This window comes from Amblyomma maculatum, chromosome 2 (assembly GCF_055883805.1).
Source record: "Amblyomma maculatum isolate TAMU_Amacu chromosome 2, ASM5588380v1, whole genome shotgun sequence".
NCBI classification, from domain to species: domain Eukaryota; kingdom Metazoa; phylum Arthropoda; class Arachnida; order Ixodida; family Ixodidae; genus Amblyomma; species Amblyomma maculatum.
The window spans coordinates 204242238-204261167 of record NC_139345.1 but is presented as its reverse complement, the minus strand read 5'-3'; the positions used below and the strand labels follow the sequence as shown (position 1 = coordinate 204261167).

Sequence of the window (18930 nt, the reverse complement as noted above, 5' to 3'; positions counted from 1 at the left end):
AAACTGGGCTGATGCTCATACCGCCTAGTGGAGTTGCTCAACACCATGTTTCCGTCTCCCATGCACTAGTACATCAGATGGCGCAGCGTATGCTACGTCGTATCGTCATCATCTTCACATTTTTGAGCGTGCTCGGCTCTGCTGCGTCGCTGCGCCAAGGTCGACCTACCTTGGCCATGCTACGCTTGTTTTCAAGCTGCGTGCGTTTTGATGGGCACTGCTCTCAACTGCTCAGGTTCATGGTACACCTTTGTTCAGGCATTGAGCCTTCAACTAAATTTCGTTACATTGAAAGTTCATCGAAATTTACTTCGTTATAGGGGGGCTAAAAATACATTGTGTTCTATGCGCCCGAAGTTACAGAAACTGAACTGCAGTTGAACCTGGATGTAACGAAGTTGACAAAAGTTCGCAATTTTTCGTTACATGTTTTCGTTACATGCAGGTTTTGTAAGAAGGCTCGCACGAATGATGTAGAAACGATACCGAAAGGCTTCAGATATCAGTGAAGGTGAACTCACCCTTCAGGCATTTATTTTACAGTAAAAAACTGCGTAATCTCTACTTGTTTCCGCGCGAGCAAAGGCACAACACGGCGCTCCAATGAAGCTAAATTATGTAATGCTCCTTCGTCGTCGCGCGAGCGGACAAAACGGCGCAATACCTTGATTGCGTTCATCACCTCCTTTGCGGTGGGCACGTCACACAGATCTGGCTCACAGGAACCATCATCACATACATTGGGATTTTGCACGCTTTGGTCAAGTGCCTCATCATTCATTTCTTCCGTAGCTACGGCGGCGTTGTCGGCAAACAAAAAGTTGCTCAGGTCGACATCGTCGGGGACACCATCTTTGCTGCGTAGCTCATCCCACGCTTCGGCCACATCGGATGAAGCTGAAGTCTCTTCTTCCTCGTCATCGGCACCAGCCTGTGCGTTTTTTGTAATCCCTGCCTTCATAAAGCATTTCTTAATAACTTCTGCCCTGACTTCTTGTCAAGAGGCAGCAAGCATTTCAACCGACTGATAAATATCGATCTTCAGCTTCCGTTCCAGATGAATGTTCAGAAGAAGCTTCTGTATCAGTTGGCGCCGGTAACAGCATTTAAAACTGTTGATTATTCCTTTGTCCAGCGGCTGCATTAGTGATGTGCAATTAGCCGGGAAGTAGTGCAGCTCGATGTGAGACAGCTGCAGGCCTTCAACATGGTGCGCAGCGCAATTATCCAGAAGTAGGCAAACTTGACGACCTTGCCGCTTGACGTCCTGGTTGAAGTCTTTCAGCCATTCAGAAAATATTACCCGAGTCATCCACGCTTTAGTGTTCGCCGTGCATTTCACAGGCATACGCTTCGTCCCCTTAAAGCACCTGGGACGGGCACTTTTTCCCACAACTAGCAGGACTCACTTGTCAGTGCCGTCGAGGTTGGTGCACAGTAGAACTGTTACGCGGAGTTTGCTTGCTCTGCTTTCCGCCGTGGCAGTCATCTCCTTTAAGTGCTAGCGTGCGGCCCGGAAGCATCTGATAAAAGAGAGCCGTCTCGTCGGCATTATAGATTTCAGCCGCTTCGAAGTGACTCAGTATTCCAGGAAGCGTGTCAGCCACTTACGAAGCAGCAGCATCGCTCTCTGCAGAGGCCGATTCGCTGCAGATAACTTTCCCGATGACATTGTGTCGGCTCTTGAAACCTTGTAGCCACCCGTTGCTTGCCTTGAAGTCATCATGGCCCAAGATGCCCGCAAAATCCTCCGCCTTCTGTTGTAATATCGCTCCGCTTATGGGCACATTCCTGGCTCGCATGTCCAAAAACCACGTGAACACTGCCTTGTCCACATCATCATATGTTGACAGTTTCAATCTTTTCTTAGCCTTTGTTCCCGACTCCACTGCACTTCTAATCTTCTCTTCTGCACTTAAAATTGTTGACAGGGTGCTCGCTGTGATGTTGAAACGAGCATTTAAAATGCTCGTTTCAACATTACATTTGCATTTAAAATGGCAAGTTTGTCTTGAAATGACAAAACTTTTCGTTTTCTGGCCGTTGAACTTATCACGACGAACTGACGCCGCAGATACAAGTGGAGCCCCACGAATACAGGCAAAAAGGCTGGCCTAGCACTTCCGAAACACGTCGGGCGAACCAACACCGCAAATCCGCAGACACATGAGACGTGCACAAAACGCAGAACAACAGACAAGATGGCGAATGCACAACGTGCGCGAAAATTGCATGTGCTACACGCACGCACAGTACCTACAAAGAAATCAACTGCAGCCACTAATGCCACCTGGTGTTGCACTACGCTACCAACGCCTGAGGAGGCTGCTGCGTTAGCCACGGAGCGGCGCTAGAAGGTAATACTATCATCATCATCACCAATTTTGCTTGATTTCTGTGATTACAGGTGTTCACGTAGCTGCTGGCTTCAATATTCACTAAATTAATGCATTTCTTCACCAAACTTTTCAGTAAAAGCTTGAAAGATAATGACTGATCAGCTTCCTGAGTTCGTTACATCAAGGTTGACCGCTGCAATGCCTTCGTTGCATAGAGGTCAAAAATACATTGACTTCAATGGGTGTGGCATTGGGGAATTTAAAAACTTAGTTAAATTCAGGAATTCGTTACATAGAGGTTTGTTACAACCAGGTTCAACTGTACTTCGTTACATCGGGGATTTCGTTAAATTGAAGTTCGTTACATCGAGGTTACTGTATTCGAGAACCTGCTAGTTTCATCCAGGTATGGAACACAACGCTGGTTTCAAGCCAGGGATAATCATGATTGTCATTGATAAATGCATCTCCCATGTTCTTGCGATTAACCGGGCCCTATGCCACCAACATTCACCATGCTTCAAGCACTTCTCAGCCTGTTGCCACTTGCATTGTGCACATTTTCTCAGATTTCACATTGCTATCCTAAGGTACTCATTGGTTACCTCCTCTCTGCGTTACATGCCCCGTTCACGTCCCAAACGGTCGCCTCTGAGTGTCCTTGATATCGTTCAAGCTGTTAAGACGCATGATCTGACTGCGTGCTGCTGTGCCTTACCTTTATTTCTGCCCCGTGTGTTGTCCTGAGTACCTGTCCTCATCTGCCCCATCTCCTTCCACCCCAGACGTACTATCTACAGACGCGGAAGGATGCCCGCAACCAGTGGTTCGGGGATGTGTCGGCGCGGCTGGCCCTGCGCAAGCGCCTCCGGTGCCACTCGTTCGACTGGTACATGCACCATGTGTACCCAGAGTTGCGGCCACCCACGCCAGAGGATCTGGCACCTCCCAAGAAGCGCAAGAAATTTCCTCCACCCAGGAACCTTGACCTGCTGCGTCGGAAGGTGCCTGCCATTGTTGGCCGCTTCCAGGTAGGCTGCTGCTATCCCTTTGTCTCTCGTGATATTCCATTCCCCACGAGAGTCTGAAGCACTCTTTCATCTTTCCGCACTAAGCACAGTGTCCTCTCTCACTCTTCCCCCCCTCCCCTTCATGAATCCCCCCCATTTTTTTGCTGTACAGTCGGACCCGGATATATCGAACTTGAAGGGGATCATGAAATAGTTCGATATACAGTCGAACCCGGATATATCGAACCCGGTAATATCGAATTCTGGTTATATCGAACTCACAGAATATCCCCTTGAATATCCCATGTAAAAGTATAGGAAAGCCGCGTCATATATTGAACTCAATTTCATCGGTCGTTCGATATATCAAACTCCGCACCACGCACTGGAAAGTGTGCCTTTCCCAAAGACGATCGCATCATCCTCGGCCGTTTGCCGCGTGACGTTTTCAAGCCACGAGCGGAAGTAATGAGAGGGGACAGTTCGACTAGGGCAGCGCCGTGCCCTATCCCCAAAGGCGCGCGCATCTGCGGTTATCGTTTCCCGCGCGCCAGCACGTGACGTTTGCAAGCCATGTGCGTGAATGAACCAGAGAGAACCGGTGGGAACGAGAGGGGAAAAACGCGGCAGAGCGATGCGCAAGGCTGTGCCCATTCTTTTGCCGAGCTATCTCTCTCCTTCCTCTTTCCCGGCCTTCGTTTGCAGTAGCACGCGCTAAGCATGCGCCAAGCCAGCTCAGCCCGTTTTCGGACAGAACATCGGACGCTTTCTCCAGCGTGTGTTGCGAACCCTCTGCGCGCGGCGGCTGACGTGGCATGGCGCCTAGGGAAGTTAAGGAGCGGCAGATCTTCTTTTTATTTTTTTTTTTGCGAGATTCGTATATTTTTATCGTTGTGCTGTACGCGCGGCGTAGCGTAAGATATGGCGTTACGAAGCGGCATTCTTTTTTTTTTTTTTTTGCGGGAGTCGTTTATTCTTGCATGTATGAATCAACGAAAGCACGCGGTCAGCTGCGATCATGACACCGGCTTTTAGCATTTTTCGCTTCGAACAGCATTTGCAGCTACTGTATCACGCTTTCCAATGATTTTGTGGCAATGGACTGATAAATCGTACCAGGTTTGTGCAATCAAGCCATCACGGGCAGTCTGCCAAGTTCGCTCCCCGCTGCCGCAGGAGCTATCAGAAGATAAACACGCCGCGACGTTATCGCTGCGCAGCATCTTGGCACGCTGCCAAGAAATAAGCTGTGGATGAGACGACCGAAACGCAAGCGAAAACGCTGGCGATTTCTGCTGCGGCCACACAGAAACCTTGTTTTGAGCTGCCGCGGTGGCTCGAACGGCAGAGGGATGCAGTTCCAACAAGTTGGAAATTTTTTGCTCTGTCGCTGCCGCTCGTCGCTGGAGCAAGCTGGCCTTAACGCTCATTTTTGTTTTTTCAAATTCTCGAGTGCAAAATTGGAGGGCGGGTTCATTATGCGAGTGAGTTGATTATGCGACAAATACGGTATCGTTTTTTCACATCGTAAGTGCCGTCCCAAGCCGATTTCTGTATATCGCATTATCGATATACCGAACTATTTCGCGATCCCCTTCGAGTTCGATATGTCCGGGTTCGACTGTATTGATAATTCGATATACAGAAATCGGCTTGAGACGCCACTTGCGATCATGAAAAATGGTACAGTAAAAGCTCGTTAATTCGAACTTCACGGGACCGGGAAAAAAAGTTCGAATTATCCGATGTTCGAATTATCGAATGGCCTCAAAAAAACTGACAAGAACCATCTGCATTACCGTAAATTTACCGTATTAACTTGGGTAAACAACCCACTCGTATAATGAACCCGCTTACCCGCGATTTTCACCTTAGAATTCGAAAAAAAAAAAAAAAGCCGTCAGTTGTTAATGCATCCCTCTGTTCGGCGCCGTCACGGAAAAGAAAAAAAAAAGGGCTCCAGCCGTTAACGCGTCCCTCCGTTTCGCGTCGTCACGGTCCACAACACATCTTGGCAGTGCGCCAAGATGCTGCTCAGTGATAACATAGCGATGTTTTCTTTTTATGTTGGCTCTAGCAAGGGGGGAAAGCGAGCGAACTTGGCAGGGGGCCAGCGCTTGTCCGGTTGTGCAAACCTCATTTTCAATACGTTCGCGTTATCATGCCGTAGGCGATCGGGGCGGGCGCTGTCTACTACCACATGCGATAGTAGCAAACGCCTCTTGAAGCGGACGATGCTAAAAGCCGCCGTCATGACCGCGGCCGACCACCGCCTGTGCTCGTTGAGGGCCGATGGATGAAAAAGTGAACGACTCTCGAAAAAAAAAAAAAAAAAAAGCGCGCAACCCGTAGCGCCCATCCGAAGTCATAGCTTCTTGTGGGAGTTTGCTGGGACTGCGCCGACAGTGCTTATGCGCATTTCCGAATTAACAGGGCTCGATTAACGAGTATTTAATTGCAAGTTTCGGATGTTGTACGGCAGCCGCGGCCGCCAACCCCTACCCTCCGGCGCCGCCGCGCCGGTCATGGCGCCATTTAGGCTTTACCCACTCATCCATGGTTCTATCTGGTTTCATCTGTCTCTGTTTTGGAAGCGCACAGCCTCTAACCACGCCGTTCTTTCTCTGAGGGATTTTATTTTATTTTTATTTTTTTGCCACGTGCTGTGCGTCAAGCCGCCTATATGCGGCGGCGCGTAGTTCGAATTATTCGTTGCGGAACCGACTGAGTTTGAATTAGCGGGCTTTTTTGTGCACAGATCTCTATGGAGCTTGGCCGGACCAAGTAGTGCAGTTCGAATTATCCGAAAATTCGAATTATCGAGGTTCGAATTAACGAGCTTTGACTGTACTGTATGTGTCGCATAATCAACCCACTTGCATAATGAACCCAATCCCCCCTTTTGCCCCCGAGTAATTGGAAAAAAAAAAAAAGCGTTCGGTGCCGCATTCCTTCGTTTCGGCCGTCGCATCCACAGTTCATTTAGTGGCAGCGCACCAAGATGCTACGCAGCGATAAAGTCACGGCGCGTTTATCGTTTGACTATACTTTTGATAGATCCTGCGGTGCCGGGGAGCGAACTTGACAGAGTGCCAGTGATGGCTTGATTGCACAAACCTGGTTCGATTTATCACGCTGCGCTTGGGGAGGGCATAGTCCTCTGCCGCAAAATCATTAGAAAGCGTGATAGCTGCATATGCTGTTTGAAGCGAACAATGCTTTTAAAAGCTAGGGTCATGATCGCATCTTACCGCATGCTTTCATTGATTCATAGATGCAAGAATGGACGACTCTTGCAAAAAAGAAAAAAAAAGATTTGCTGCTTCTTAACATCCGCAGGTGCCATAGCATATGCTACGCCACACGTTCAGCGCAACGAAAATGGTCAACTTTCGGGAAAAAAAAAAAGAAGTTGCTGCTTCTTAACGCAGGCTGCCATAGCATACGCTACGCCGCATGTTCAGCACGTCGAGGTTGGTTGGCTCACTGAAAAAAAAAAAAAAAAATTGCTGCTTAATGTTCGTAGTCACCATAGCATAAGCAATGCCGCACGTTCAGCACGACGGCAAGGATGAACGACACTCTCAAAAAAATAAAAATAAAAAAAAAAAGAAAAGAAATATCTGCCGCTGGCTAGCGTCTGCAGCCGCCATAGCTTACGCGCGTTCAGCATGATGACACGAGAAGCGTATTGCACGTCAGCCGCCGCGAGCAGAGCGTTCACAACACACTGGAGAAAGCGTCTTCCACGGCTGAGCTGGCTTGTCCGGTCATGCGCAATGCGTGCTGCTGCGAACGAAGACCGAGAAAGAGAGAAGAAGGGGAGAGATAAAGCTCAGCAGACGAGGGAACACCACGGCTGCATTGGTTCCCTCTCGTTCCTTCACGCACATTGTTGCAAACGTCACATGCTAGCGCGCGGCAAACGACACGGCGAACGATCACCGCAGATGCGTGCGCCTTTGGGGAAAGGGCGCGGTGCTGCTCTTGACCAGCCATCGCCGAACTGTGCCCTCTTTGCTTCCGCGCGTGGCTTGAAAACGTCACGCGTGAAAGGGTCGAGGGTAATACGATCGTCTTTGGGGAAGGCGCACCTTTCAGTGCATGGTGCGGAGTTCGATATATCGAACGACCGGTTAAATCGGAGTTCAATATACGACGCAGCTTTCCTATGCTTTTACATGGGATTTTCAAGGGGATATTCCGTGAGTTCGATATAGCCAAAATTTTAATGATCCGGGTTCGATATATCCGAGTTCGACTATACAGTCGAACCCGGTTATATCGAACCCGGATATATCGAATTTTGGTTATATCGAACTCACGGAATATCCTCTTGAAAATCCCATGTAAAAGTATAGGAAAGCCGCATCATATATCGAACTCAATTTCGCCAGTCGTTCGATATATCGAACTCCGCACTATGCACTGGAAAGTGTGCCTTCCCCAAAGACGATCGCATCACTCTTGGCCGTTTGCCGCGTGACGTTTTCAAGCCACGCGAGGAAGGAATGAGAAGGGACAGTTCTGGACAGCGCCGCGCCCATTCGCCAAAGGCGCGCGCATCTGTAATTATCGTTTCCCGCGCGCCAACACATGACGTTTGCAAGCTATGTGCGTGGGTGTGCCCATTCTTTTGCCCAGCTCTCTCCTTCAGCATGCGCTACGCATGCGCCAAGCCAGCTCAGCCCGTTTTCAGACAGACGTGGGACGCTTTCTCCAGCGTGTGTTGCGAACCCTCTGCGCGCGGCGGCTGACGTGGCTATGGCGCCTGCGGACGTCAAGAAGCGGCAGCTCTGTTTTTTTTTTTTTTTTTTTTCGAGACTCATTCTTTCTTATCGTTGTGCTGTACGCGCAACGTAGCGTAAGATATGGCGGCTGCGGACGTTAAGAAGCGGCAGGTATTTTTTTTTTCTTATTTTGGCGGGAGCGGTTTATCTTTGCATGTATGAATCAAGCGAAGCACGCCGTCAGCTGCTGCGATCATGACGCCCGCTCCCCCCCAAGCGCAGCGTGATAAATCGAACCGGACTTGTGCAATCAAGCCATCACGGGCACTCTGCCAAGTTCACTCCTTGCCACCGGAGGAGCTATGAAAAGATAAACGCGCCCTGACGTTATCGCTGCGCAACATCTTGGCACGCTGCCAAGAAATGAGCTGTGGATGCGACGACCGAAACGGAGTGACGCGCGCCATCGGCATGCAAGCGAAAACGCTCGTGATTTTCTGCCGCAGCGACACAGAAACCTTGTTTTGAGCTGCCGCGGTGGCTCGAGCGGCGAGCGGGATGCAGTTCCAACAAGTTGGAAATTTTTCGCTCTGTCGCTGCCACTTGTCGCTGAGATCGCTCAATCGCTTGCATGTGAGCGAGCTGGCCTTAAAGCATTTTTTTTTTTTTTTTCAAATTCTCGGGCGCAAAAGTGGAGAGAGGGTTCATTATGCGAGTGGGTTGATTACGCGGCAAATACGGTATCGTTTTTTCGCATCGTAAGTGCCGTCACAAGCCAATTTCTGTATGTCGAATTATCGATATATCGAACTTTTTCGCGATCCCCTTCGAGTTCGATATATCCGGGTTCGACTGTATTTACACAATATAATTCAAGTCCTTTGTCTTATTTCATCAGTTTCAGAATATAACTCGCTTTATATTGGAACCAAGGTATGAATATAGCACAAGCCTTTTTTCTTACTCAACCTCGCTACAGTGGTCTTCATGATCAGGCTTGCGAGCTGTTAAGAGAATCACCTTGGGGGCCTCGTAGTGTGCACGAGTATAGGGTGGCTATGAACATGTGAGCAAGCTAGGGCATGTCATTGAAAAATGGTGGGTACTGTAAGTAAGTAAAGTAGGAAACAGAAAGAAAGGCGAAGGGGCATAAGACCGACTAGCATGAAGCGCCATAGCAGTGGTGCCATGGTGATGACGGTGGAGACTGTATGTATTAATGTGTAAAAGGCTTTGCTGCAGTCGATGATGTCGTGTGCTTTTCTGACACATGACATCTCAAATAATATTGACTTATCGTTTGCTGTGGTATTTCTGCAAGCAGTGGGCGTCTTGGCGATAGCTGACTTGAACAGCCTGTGACTGCGTTTATTCCAAGATATTTTGGTTTCGCAATTCATGAGCCTGGGGCAAGTGTTATTGCCAACATGCACGGCGTTGCAGTGAAGCCGGTGTGTGCCTCCACGTCTCTCCCGTACGGCCTAACAGAGGCACAACAGACATTGAAGCATGGTGTTAGAAGCGTCAGAAGCAGAAAGCATTGGGCCGGGATACTAAGATTGCAACCAGTGTGAAGGCAGCACGTGGGCAAGTGACAGCGGTAAGCAAAGGTGGGCATGGCAGCGTGATGAGCTAACCGCAACATGGTGTTGGCAGCTCCTGTTGATGTGCTAGAACGCATGTGCCTGACAGGCGAGTTGTGAGCGAATTAGCAGCTTTTCAAGTAGCGTTATGAACTCTTACTCATCGCAACCGGCAAAGACACGAAGTCCTCAGAACAGAAAGTTGCACTACTGCTAACGATTGCCGGGACAGTTGTTATTGAGATATACAACCCGTTTAACTTCAGCAGCCCAAACGAAGCGGTGTCAGCACCAGACAAGGACCTCGCCATAGTGCTTCATAAGCTCGAATAATATTTTGCACCAAAGCGTAACGAGTTGTACGTGCACTGTTTTTCACTGTTAGAAAGCAGCAAGCAGGCAAACCGTTTGACACTTTTCTGACCGATCTGAAGTGAAAATCGAAAGATTGCAACTTTGCGCATCAACGTGACAAGATGACCTGCAACCAGGTAGTTTGCGGCATGGCCAGCGAGGAATTGCATATGAAACCACTAAGGTTAAAAGAATCTATTGTTGATATGGTTGTAAAGGTATGCCACATACACGAAGGCGTTCTAACAAGAAGGCATTGTACACAGTGACAGCGACGCTATTAATGTCGCAACCAAACAGAACGAGAGGCATGCGCCCAAAGCAAACAGAAGCTGCAGGTATTGCGGAAAAGTGCACATATTCAAGAAGACACTTTGCGCTGCCTGGGGCAAAACACGTTCAAAGTGTGGTCGAGGCAACTACTTTGCAAAGCAGTCAGTGATGGCTCCAGTTCGGAAGAGGTTTTGACTGTGCGTGAGCACAAGCAGAAAGACATCTTTGTTACCCTGCAGAACAGGGGAAACGACAAGGTTATCAAGGTGGGTGAGTGAATATAAACCCAGGTTTGTTGTTGCAGGCAACCTTCCTGGGCAGAGAAACCTAACAGCGGATGCAGCTAATCAGTGTCAACTATGACCTTGTTTCGACAGTTGAGAAGACAGCAGTGCCTCAAGATTACTTACTAGCATGGTGCCCAGATCTCTTCAGCAATGAGCAAGGATGCTTTCCAGGGCATGTACAACTGAAATTTGACCGAAAGTAGAACCTCAGACGTCGGCAGCATGCAGAGTGCCCGTGAGCATCAAACTGAAGTTAGAAAATCTGCTCAAGAATCTGACAGCCAAACAGATCATTGCAAAGGTAGACGAGCCTACGCAATGGGTCTGTCGCATAGTTGTCACAACCAAGAAAGATGGTGAGTTACATATATGCATTGGTCCACAAACGCTTAACAAAGCTCTGAAAAGAGAACGACACCCTTTATCAGTCCTGGAGGATGTCTTAACTTTGTTAGCAGAGACAAAAGTCCTTTCCAAGCTTGATTTACGAAATGTATACTGGCATTGCAAGCATGGGTATGATTCTAGCATTCTCACAACCTTCTAAATATTATTTGGATGGCACGGGTTACTTCGACTTCCATTTGATCTATCAGTATGTTGTGAAATCTTCCAAAAGCGATTGCAGACTACATTGGATGGCCTACAAGAAGTCGTGTGTCGCATACGACATCATAGTGTATGGAAAGGGCAGCTCCAAGGAAGTTGCATAGAAGGATCATGACAGAAATCTGTACGCACTCATGGAGAGGTGTCGGAACCAGGGCATTCATATCAACAATGTCAAGCTTGAATTGAATGCTGAGCAGATAACCTTCATGGGCCACAAGCTCACGTCGCATGGAGTGGAAGTTGACCACGACAAGATCGCTGCTATCATTAACATGGAAGCACCCAAAGATGTGAGCGGAGCTTAATGGTTCTGTGGCACGGTAAACTACCTTGCAAGATTTCTACCAGGTACATCTGACATTATTGAGCCTATCAAAAGGCTCACAGCCAAGAACAGAGAATGGGTCTGGACCACTGAACAGCAGAGCGCATTCAACAGAGTGAAGGAACTACTGGCCTCACCGCCTGTCCTGAAGTTCTGCGATCCAAACAAAGAACTCACAGTGTAATGTAACGCCAATGAGAAAGGCCTGGGTGCTGTGATGCTGCAAGACTGTTCTCCTATCTGTTATGCCAGCAGAGCTCTGATGGCAACAGTAACAAGGTATGCCCAAATAGAGAAAGAGATGTTGGCTATCTGCTTTGTCTAGCACAAATTTCACCTATACATCTTTGGCCGGCACACCACACTCATATTTGACCCCAAACCACTTCAGAGCATCACGAAAGAAGCCCTTGACAATGTACCCAAACGACTGCGGAGCGTGTTGCTACAAGTGCATAATATGGCTTCACAGTCGAGTACTGCCAAAGAAGACAGCTCGTTGTTGCTGACGCAAAGTCCAGATCATACTAAAGGACACGGGCTTTTGACCACCAGCAGAGGAAGTCAATGTTGTTTGTCGTCAACGCATCAGCGCCAGACTCTTGACGTAATCGAGGAAAACACACAGACTGACATTGTGATGTGCAACCTGATGAGATTGATTCAGGAAGGATGGCCGAAAGACAGGTCAAATCTCATAAAAGAACATATGCATACTTCAACTTCTGTGATGAACTGATAATCGATGAAGGCTTGGTCTATAAGGGCCAACGAGTTGTGACACCGAAGATCATGCAAGCAGACGTGAAGCAGGCTCTTCATTTTTCCCATCTAGGAATTGAAAGCTGTTTGCTTAGAGCAAGAGAGTGCATTTTCTGGCCTGGAATAAACCCTGAGATTAAAGACTTTATCCAGTCATGGGAAGTGTGTCAGAAGTACAGCCATGCACAACAGAAGGAAAGCTTCGTACCGCATCAGAACCCAAGTATCTGTTGGACAGAGTCGGCACAGGCCTTATGGAGTACAAAGGTCGGAATTTCTTAGTACCGGAAAAGCTCGTTAATTCGAACCTCGATAATTAGAATTTTTGGATAATTCCAACTACACTACTTGGTCCGGCCAAGCTCCATAGAGATCTGTGTATAAAAAAGCCCGTTAATTCGAATGGGAGTCGGTTCCGCTACGGATAATTTGAACTGCGCGCCGCCGCGTCTGGGTGGCTTGGCGCACATCAAGCGGGGGAAAAAAAAAATTAAAGAAACACCTCCGCGATTGGAAGGCATAATTAGAGACTGCGCACGTCCAAAACGGGGACAGAAGATGGAACCAGGTAAAACGATGGAAAAGTGGGTAAAACTTAAATGGCGCCATGACTGGCGTGGCAGCCAGCAGCGTTGGAGGGAGGGGACGGCGGCCGCGGCAAGGTCAGTGCATGGCCATGGCGGCAGCTTCCTGCTCTCTCTTCTGCGTAACCTCCGTAGCTCGCAACTAAATACTCGTTAATTCCAACCCTGTTAATTTGCAAATAGGGATATAAGTACTGTCGGCACGGTCCCAGCCAACGCCCATGAAAGGCTATGATCTCAACGGGCGCTATGGGTTAAACCTTTTTTTTTTTTTTTGCGATAGCCATCCATTCTTAAGCACGCGAGTCAGCCGCGATCATAATACCGGCTTTTAGCATCGTTCCCTTCAAAAGCCGCTCGCTGCTATTGCGCGTTCTGATACTGAACGGTGGCTTGCCAAGTTCGCTTCACCCCCCCCCCCCCCCCCTTGCTGGAGCTAAAGTCAACAGATAAACACGCCGTTATCGCTGCGCAGCATCTTGGCGCACTGCCAAGAAATGTGTTGTGGACCGTAATGGCGCGAGAGAACGCGCTAACGACTGACGCCTTCGTTTATTTATTTATTTATTTATTTTTTTTTTTTTTTCAGATTCGTAGGCACAAGTCGGGGCTGGGTGGATTCATTATGTGAGCGAGTTTGTTACGCGACTAAATACGGTACATTTACTTTAATATAATTGGTTCTTGTCAGTTTTTTTGAGGCTATTCGATAATTCGAACATCGGATAATTCGAACTTTTTCCCCGGTCCCATGAAGTTCGAATTAACGAGGTGACTACTACAGCAACGTTTGGGAAGTAGGTGAGCTTACTTCTACCACTGCTTCAGCTATTATCAAGGAGCTTAAAGCACATTTTGCCTGCTATGGCATTCCAGCTGTACTTGTGATCGTGGTCCTCAATTTTTGTGCGGGGAATTCGCAAAGTTTGCTGCTAAGTGACAGTTTGTTCATGACACATCAAGTCCAGGGTCAAACAGAATGGTCAGTCAGGACAGCAAAGTTCCTGCTGAAGAAGGCTCTAGAAACAAGCCATGATCTACACTTGTCTTTCCTAGATCATCGCAACATGCCATGCCAAAGCAGAAAGGCAAGTCCAGCCCAACTAATGACGGGTAGGTGGACTCTGACGACATTTCCAACGACAAATGAACTCTTAAAGCCGCGTACATTGAAACACGTATAAGCTATTTACTAAGGTAATCGCGAATAGAATCAGGACAACCTTAGACTGCAATCAAGCAAAAGATCAAGCAGGTTTTCGGAAACGGTACTCTACTATCGATCATATCCATACCAATCAGGTGATAGAAAAATGCTCAGAATATAACCAGCCCTTATACATAGCATTCATTGATTACGAAAAAGCATTTGACTCAGTTGAAACCTCGGCGGTGATGCTGGCATTGCGAAATCAGGGGGTAGACGAGCCGTACATGAAAGTGCTGGAAGATATATATAGTGGCTGCACAGCAACCATAGTTCTGCATAAAGAAAGTAACAAAATTCCCATAAAGAAAGGTATTAGGCAAGGGGACACTATCTTCCCAGTACTATTCACAGCTTGTTTAGAGGAAGTATTCAGAGACTTGGAATGGGAGCAGTTAGGGATAAGGGTAGATGGAGAATACCTCAGTAATCTGCGATTTGCTGATGACGTTGCCTTGCTAAGCAACTCGGGGGATGAACTGCAAATAATGATGACCTGGAAAGGAAAAGCAGAAAGGTAGGCTTGAAAATCAATATGCAGAAGACTAAGGTAATGTTCAACAGCATCGAGAAGGAACAGCAGTTTATGTTAGCTAGCGAAGCACTGGAAGTAGTAGACTGATATGTCTACTTAGGACAGGTAGTAAACGCAGATCCGGACTATTAAAGGGAAATAACAAGGAGAATAAGATTGGGATGGACCGCATTTGGCAAGCACTTGCAGATTATGGCTAGCAGCTTACCGGTATCGCTCAAGAGGAAAGTGTACAACAGTTGCATCATACCTGTACTCACCTATGGGGCTGAAACGTGGAGGCTAACGAAAAGTGTTCTACTTAAGTTGAGAACAATGCAGAGAGCTATGGAACAAAAAATGGTAGGGGTAAGGTTAAAAGATAGGAAGTGTGCAGAGTGAGTCAGAGAAATAACTCAAGTTACTGACATTCTAGTGGAAATCGTTCTAGTGGAAATCAAGAAGAAGAAATGGGCATGGGCAGGACATGTAGTGCGAAGAGAGGATGACCGAAGGTCGTTTAGGGTAACAAACTGGATTCCAAGCGAAGGAACGCTAGCAGGGGGCGGCAGAATTTTAGGTGGGTGGATGAGGTTAAGTTCGCAGAGGTCGGGTTAATTGTAGAAGTATGGGAGAGGCCTTCGCCCTGCAGTGGGTATAGTCCGGCTGATGATGATGATGATGACATTGAACCAGCGAGCACAGTGGACTAAGAAGACAAGGCGGATGCAAATGTACTGCAACAGGACTTTACAGAATCTCCCCACACTACGCAAAGGAGACGTGGTGTGAGTAAAACTACCTTCTCCAGGGTTGCCATTGGTAAAGGGTACAGTTGTGGAACCTGGGATTCCACCTACACGGTCGATGTCAATGGCAGCGCACTGAGAAGAAATAAGGTGAACCTGCAACTAGCACCACAACTAAATTACACAGAGCCAGGGATGGACTCTATAGACATTCAAGAGTTTCCGACCAGTCCAGACAAGAGTTTCTGACCAGTCCAGAAGACCGTACCTGTCACACCACATGAGTTTGAATGTAAGAATTCACCTAATGTTGTCGAAGAGTGCAGTGTTGGGCCACAACAACCTCCAGTGCAGTCCACACCCTGACCGGTGCGGAAAAGAGTGCTGCTGCAGCGTCTAAATGATTATGTGGTGTAGTAACAGCCTGGTGATGAGATGTGGTGACAGTCTTCCCTAAAAAAAAAGGGGGTGTTGCAAGATGTTTTGGCTTCGGAATTCACAAGCCTGGTGCAAGTGTTATCAGCATCGGGTGTGGCAGTAATAAAAAATGGCATTGCACTGAAGCTGGTGTGCGTCTCCACATCCCTCCCATATGGCCTGACAGAGGCACTACGGACATAGAAACAGCATTATGAGTTGTAATCATCCATGCCAGACCTCCGAACATTTGACATTGAACCCTTGTGCTATGCAGCAAACATAACAGTCTTCATCGTGTTGCATCTGCTACACATACTCGCGCTGTGCAGTGAACTTCGTTGTCTTCATGAGGTTCCATCTGTGCTGCTCCTTGATTTAACCTAGTTAAATACACTATACGTACATGCCATCTGCTCTAGTGCAGGTGAGGTTGCTAGCCTAGTGTTGAGCCAATCAGCCTGGCAGCGTGACAAAAAAAGGCGGCATGGCTTAGAGGAAGCCACTCTTGCTAAAGAGAAGAGACCGCAGCCTTGCCAGACAGGCTGCCGAGACCTCCAAACAACGAGAAGCCACACTAATCCATTGCCGAGAAGCTTACCAAGTGCTGAAGCGAGCCAAGGTTGAAGCGGCAGCAGCAACTATGGCTGAGTTCGATCGCTTACGCTCGTGAAATGTGGTTCAAGGATAGTTGAATCTCTACAACTTTTTTCTTTTTTGTATGGTCTCGTAGTCCCCTTTTGCATTTTATTTGTGGTTGCATTAATATTTGCGTGTAAGTATGATGTTTAAGTTCTTAATTTCCACTCTTCCACCTTTCTTGCCTGCTGCAAACTTTGTGCTTTTCCTTTCACAGCTGTGCAATGCCAAGAAAGAGTCAGTGGACATGCTTGTCTCTTCTCTTCAGATTGGTCTTTCCTAAACCTTCGTGTACTGGAAGTGGTGACAGTGCTGATGTCACATCAGTACAATAGGGATAGTTTTATGCAAGAAGATGAAGCTGCAAGCAAACATGCTTAGAGTGATTGAGAGCAGTCATGACTTCAGCGTTTTTCTCGTTCGTAGTCATCACTGATGCGAAAATTCATTTAGCTCAGCAATTTTGTACGCAACAACACTTGCAATAACTGGCACTCAGTTCAGTGCAAGCGTGAAGAGCTGAGCTGGAAGATTCATTTCTATGTCAGTTCTTGAGGCGGTTCGAGATGCCTCGACCTTCTCTGTTTCTCCTCTTTCTGATGTTGCCTTTCCATCCCACTGTGTTTAAGTCCCATTGCTTCCAACTATTCTGCCTCTGGTGCTCATTTACCAAAGGAGACTCTCATTGCCTCTACCACCCTGCCGGCCAAGACATCATGCCAGGATGTCTCACGGTTTCAGCGACAAACAGTGCGCTAAAACTAGACTGAGAGCAGAAGGCACGCATGCACATTTAATGCTGTGAATGTGTGCTCGTCTTCTGTTCCCTGTCTAGTTTTAGCACGCTGTTTTTCATTTAAATCATGTACCAACTGGCCCAGTAACTTTCTGTAATGTCTCACAGATGGCCTCTTCTCTCTCCTCTCAGCTGCAGCTGTCGGGCACGCAGCTGTGTGTGGAGTCTGAAGATGCAGTCACCACCAAGGGCACTGTGTTCCTCCTCAAGGAATGTGCCAACATCAAGCGCCAGGTGGGTGGGCACACTATTCTGGAAGCAGCTCTGCTGCTGTTGTGACCCAGGGTCCTTGGTGTTGCTGGCTGCGCTTCCAATTTACCTTGGGCCGCATTCTTGTCTGACACCAGAGCACATTGGGCATAATGTGCAGTGCACAGAACAGATTGAAGAAAGGACAATCTCAGGGCACCCAAATCCTGATTTTGGTGAAAAATCAATCCTATGGTCCTTTCTGCCTCTGAAGATGTTTGTTCAGCAGGAAAGGAGGCAACATTTTTGTTTCTTACAAAATCAGATTGCAAATTTAAGCTTACAAATGTCACACACTAATGGGTATACATGAGAAGGTGCAAACTAGTGTGAAATGTTGTGGCCGCAGGTTATGACGGCTGCCACAAATGTTAGACTTAGTTTAGGAGCAGTCACTAAATTGCTGAGCATCGGTATGAGCTTTGGTGAGCACCGCAGTGACAGCCCAAAAGTAGAGTGGGCTTGAAGTGCACCATTTATGACTTCTTCCAGTAATTTGTGTTGCACATTAGCGGTGATATGGCAGTGCAGCGTCAGCAATCGCCATGTCTGTTTTTCTTCCTATTGAGAGGATTCCCTTGGTTGTTTCCTGCATTATGCGCTAACCGCATGAGGCGAGAATTCGTGGTCGTGGTCATGCGGTGGGTTGAGAGCTGCCAAAGCATGGCTGCTTGTCGCCTCACTCAGGTTCTGAGCTTTTAGAAGATTTCGTCTGTCACTCGGAAGTAGCTCGCGAGGCAGCCAGTTGCAGATAAGGTACACAACTTCCGTTTTGGCTTTTTTGTGAGTAAAGTTTGTTTTCCTAGTCCAGTTTGAGCGAAGAACCTGCAGACGCTCACTTCACCTGATCCGTGTATATACAGTCGAACCCGGTTATATCGAACCCGGTGATATCGAACCCGGTTATATCGAATTTTGGTTATATCGAACTCACGGAATATCCCCTTGAAAATCCCATGTAAAAGTATAGGAAAGCCGCGTCATATATCAAACTTAATTTCACCGGTCGTTCGATATATCGAACTCTGCACCACACACTGGAATGTGTGCCTTCCCCAAAAACGATCGCATCACCCTTGGTCGTTTGCCGCGTGACGTTTTCAAGCCATGCGCGGAAGGAATGAGAAGGAACAGTTCGGTGACGGCTGGTCTGGGCTGCGCCACGCCCATTCCCCAAAGGCGCGCGCATCTGCAGTTATCGTTTCCCGCGCGCCAACACATGACGTTTGCAAGCCATGTGCGTGGGTGTGCCCATTCTTTTGCCGAGCTATCTCTCTTCTTCAGCACGCGCTATGCATGCGCCAAGCCAGCTCAGCCAGTTTTCAGACAGACGTCGGACGCTTTCTCCAGCGTGTGTTGCGAACCCTCTGCACGGGGCGGCTGACGTGGCTATGGCGCCTGCGGACGTTAAGAAGCGGCAGCTCTCTCTTTGCTGTTTTTTTTTTTTTTTTGAGAGTCATACTTTCGTGTTGTGCTGTTCAAACGTTAAACGGCACCAGT

The 18930-nt window shown here is 47.9% G+C and overlaps 1 protein-coding gene across 5 annotated transcripts in view; it reads left to right on the top strand.

The window, feature by feature from the left end:
- Window positions 1-18930, top strand: part of LOC146201093 (polypeptide N-acetylgalactosaminyltransferase 11-like) — a 105533-nt gene that overhangs the window by 69044 nt on the left and 17559 nt on the right. For all 5 annotated transcript variants that reach the window (XR_014705290.1, XM_084595634.1, XM_084595635.1 and 2 more), the window contains 2 exons: window positions 3125-3370; window positions 17314-17415. Coding sequence is in view for 4 of the 5 variants with exons in the window: in XM_084595634.1 (XP_084451760.1) it covers window positions 3125-3370; window positions 17314-17415 (348 nt within the window). In the remaining variant the exon portion in view is untranslated. The remainder of the gene's footprint in view (window positions 1-3124; window positions 3371-17313; window positions 17416-18930) is intronic.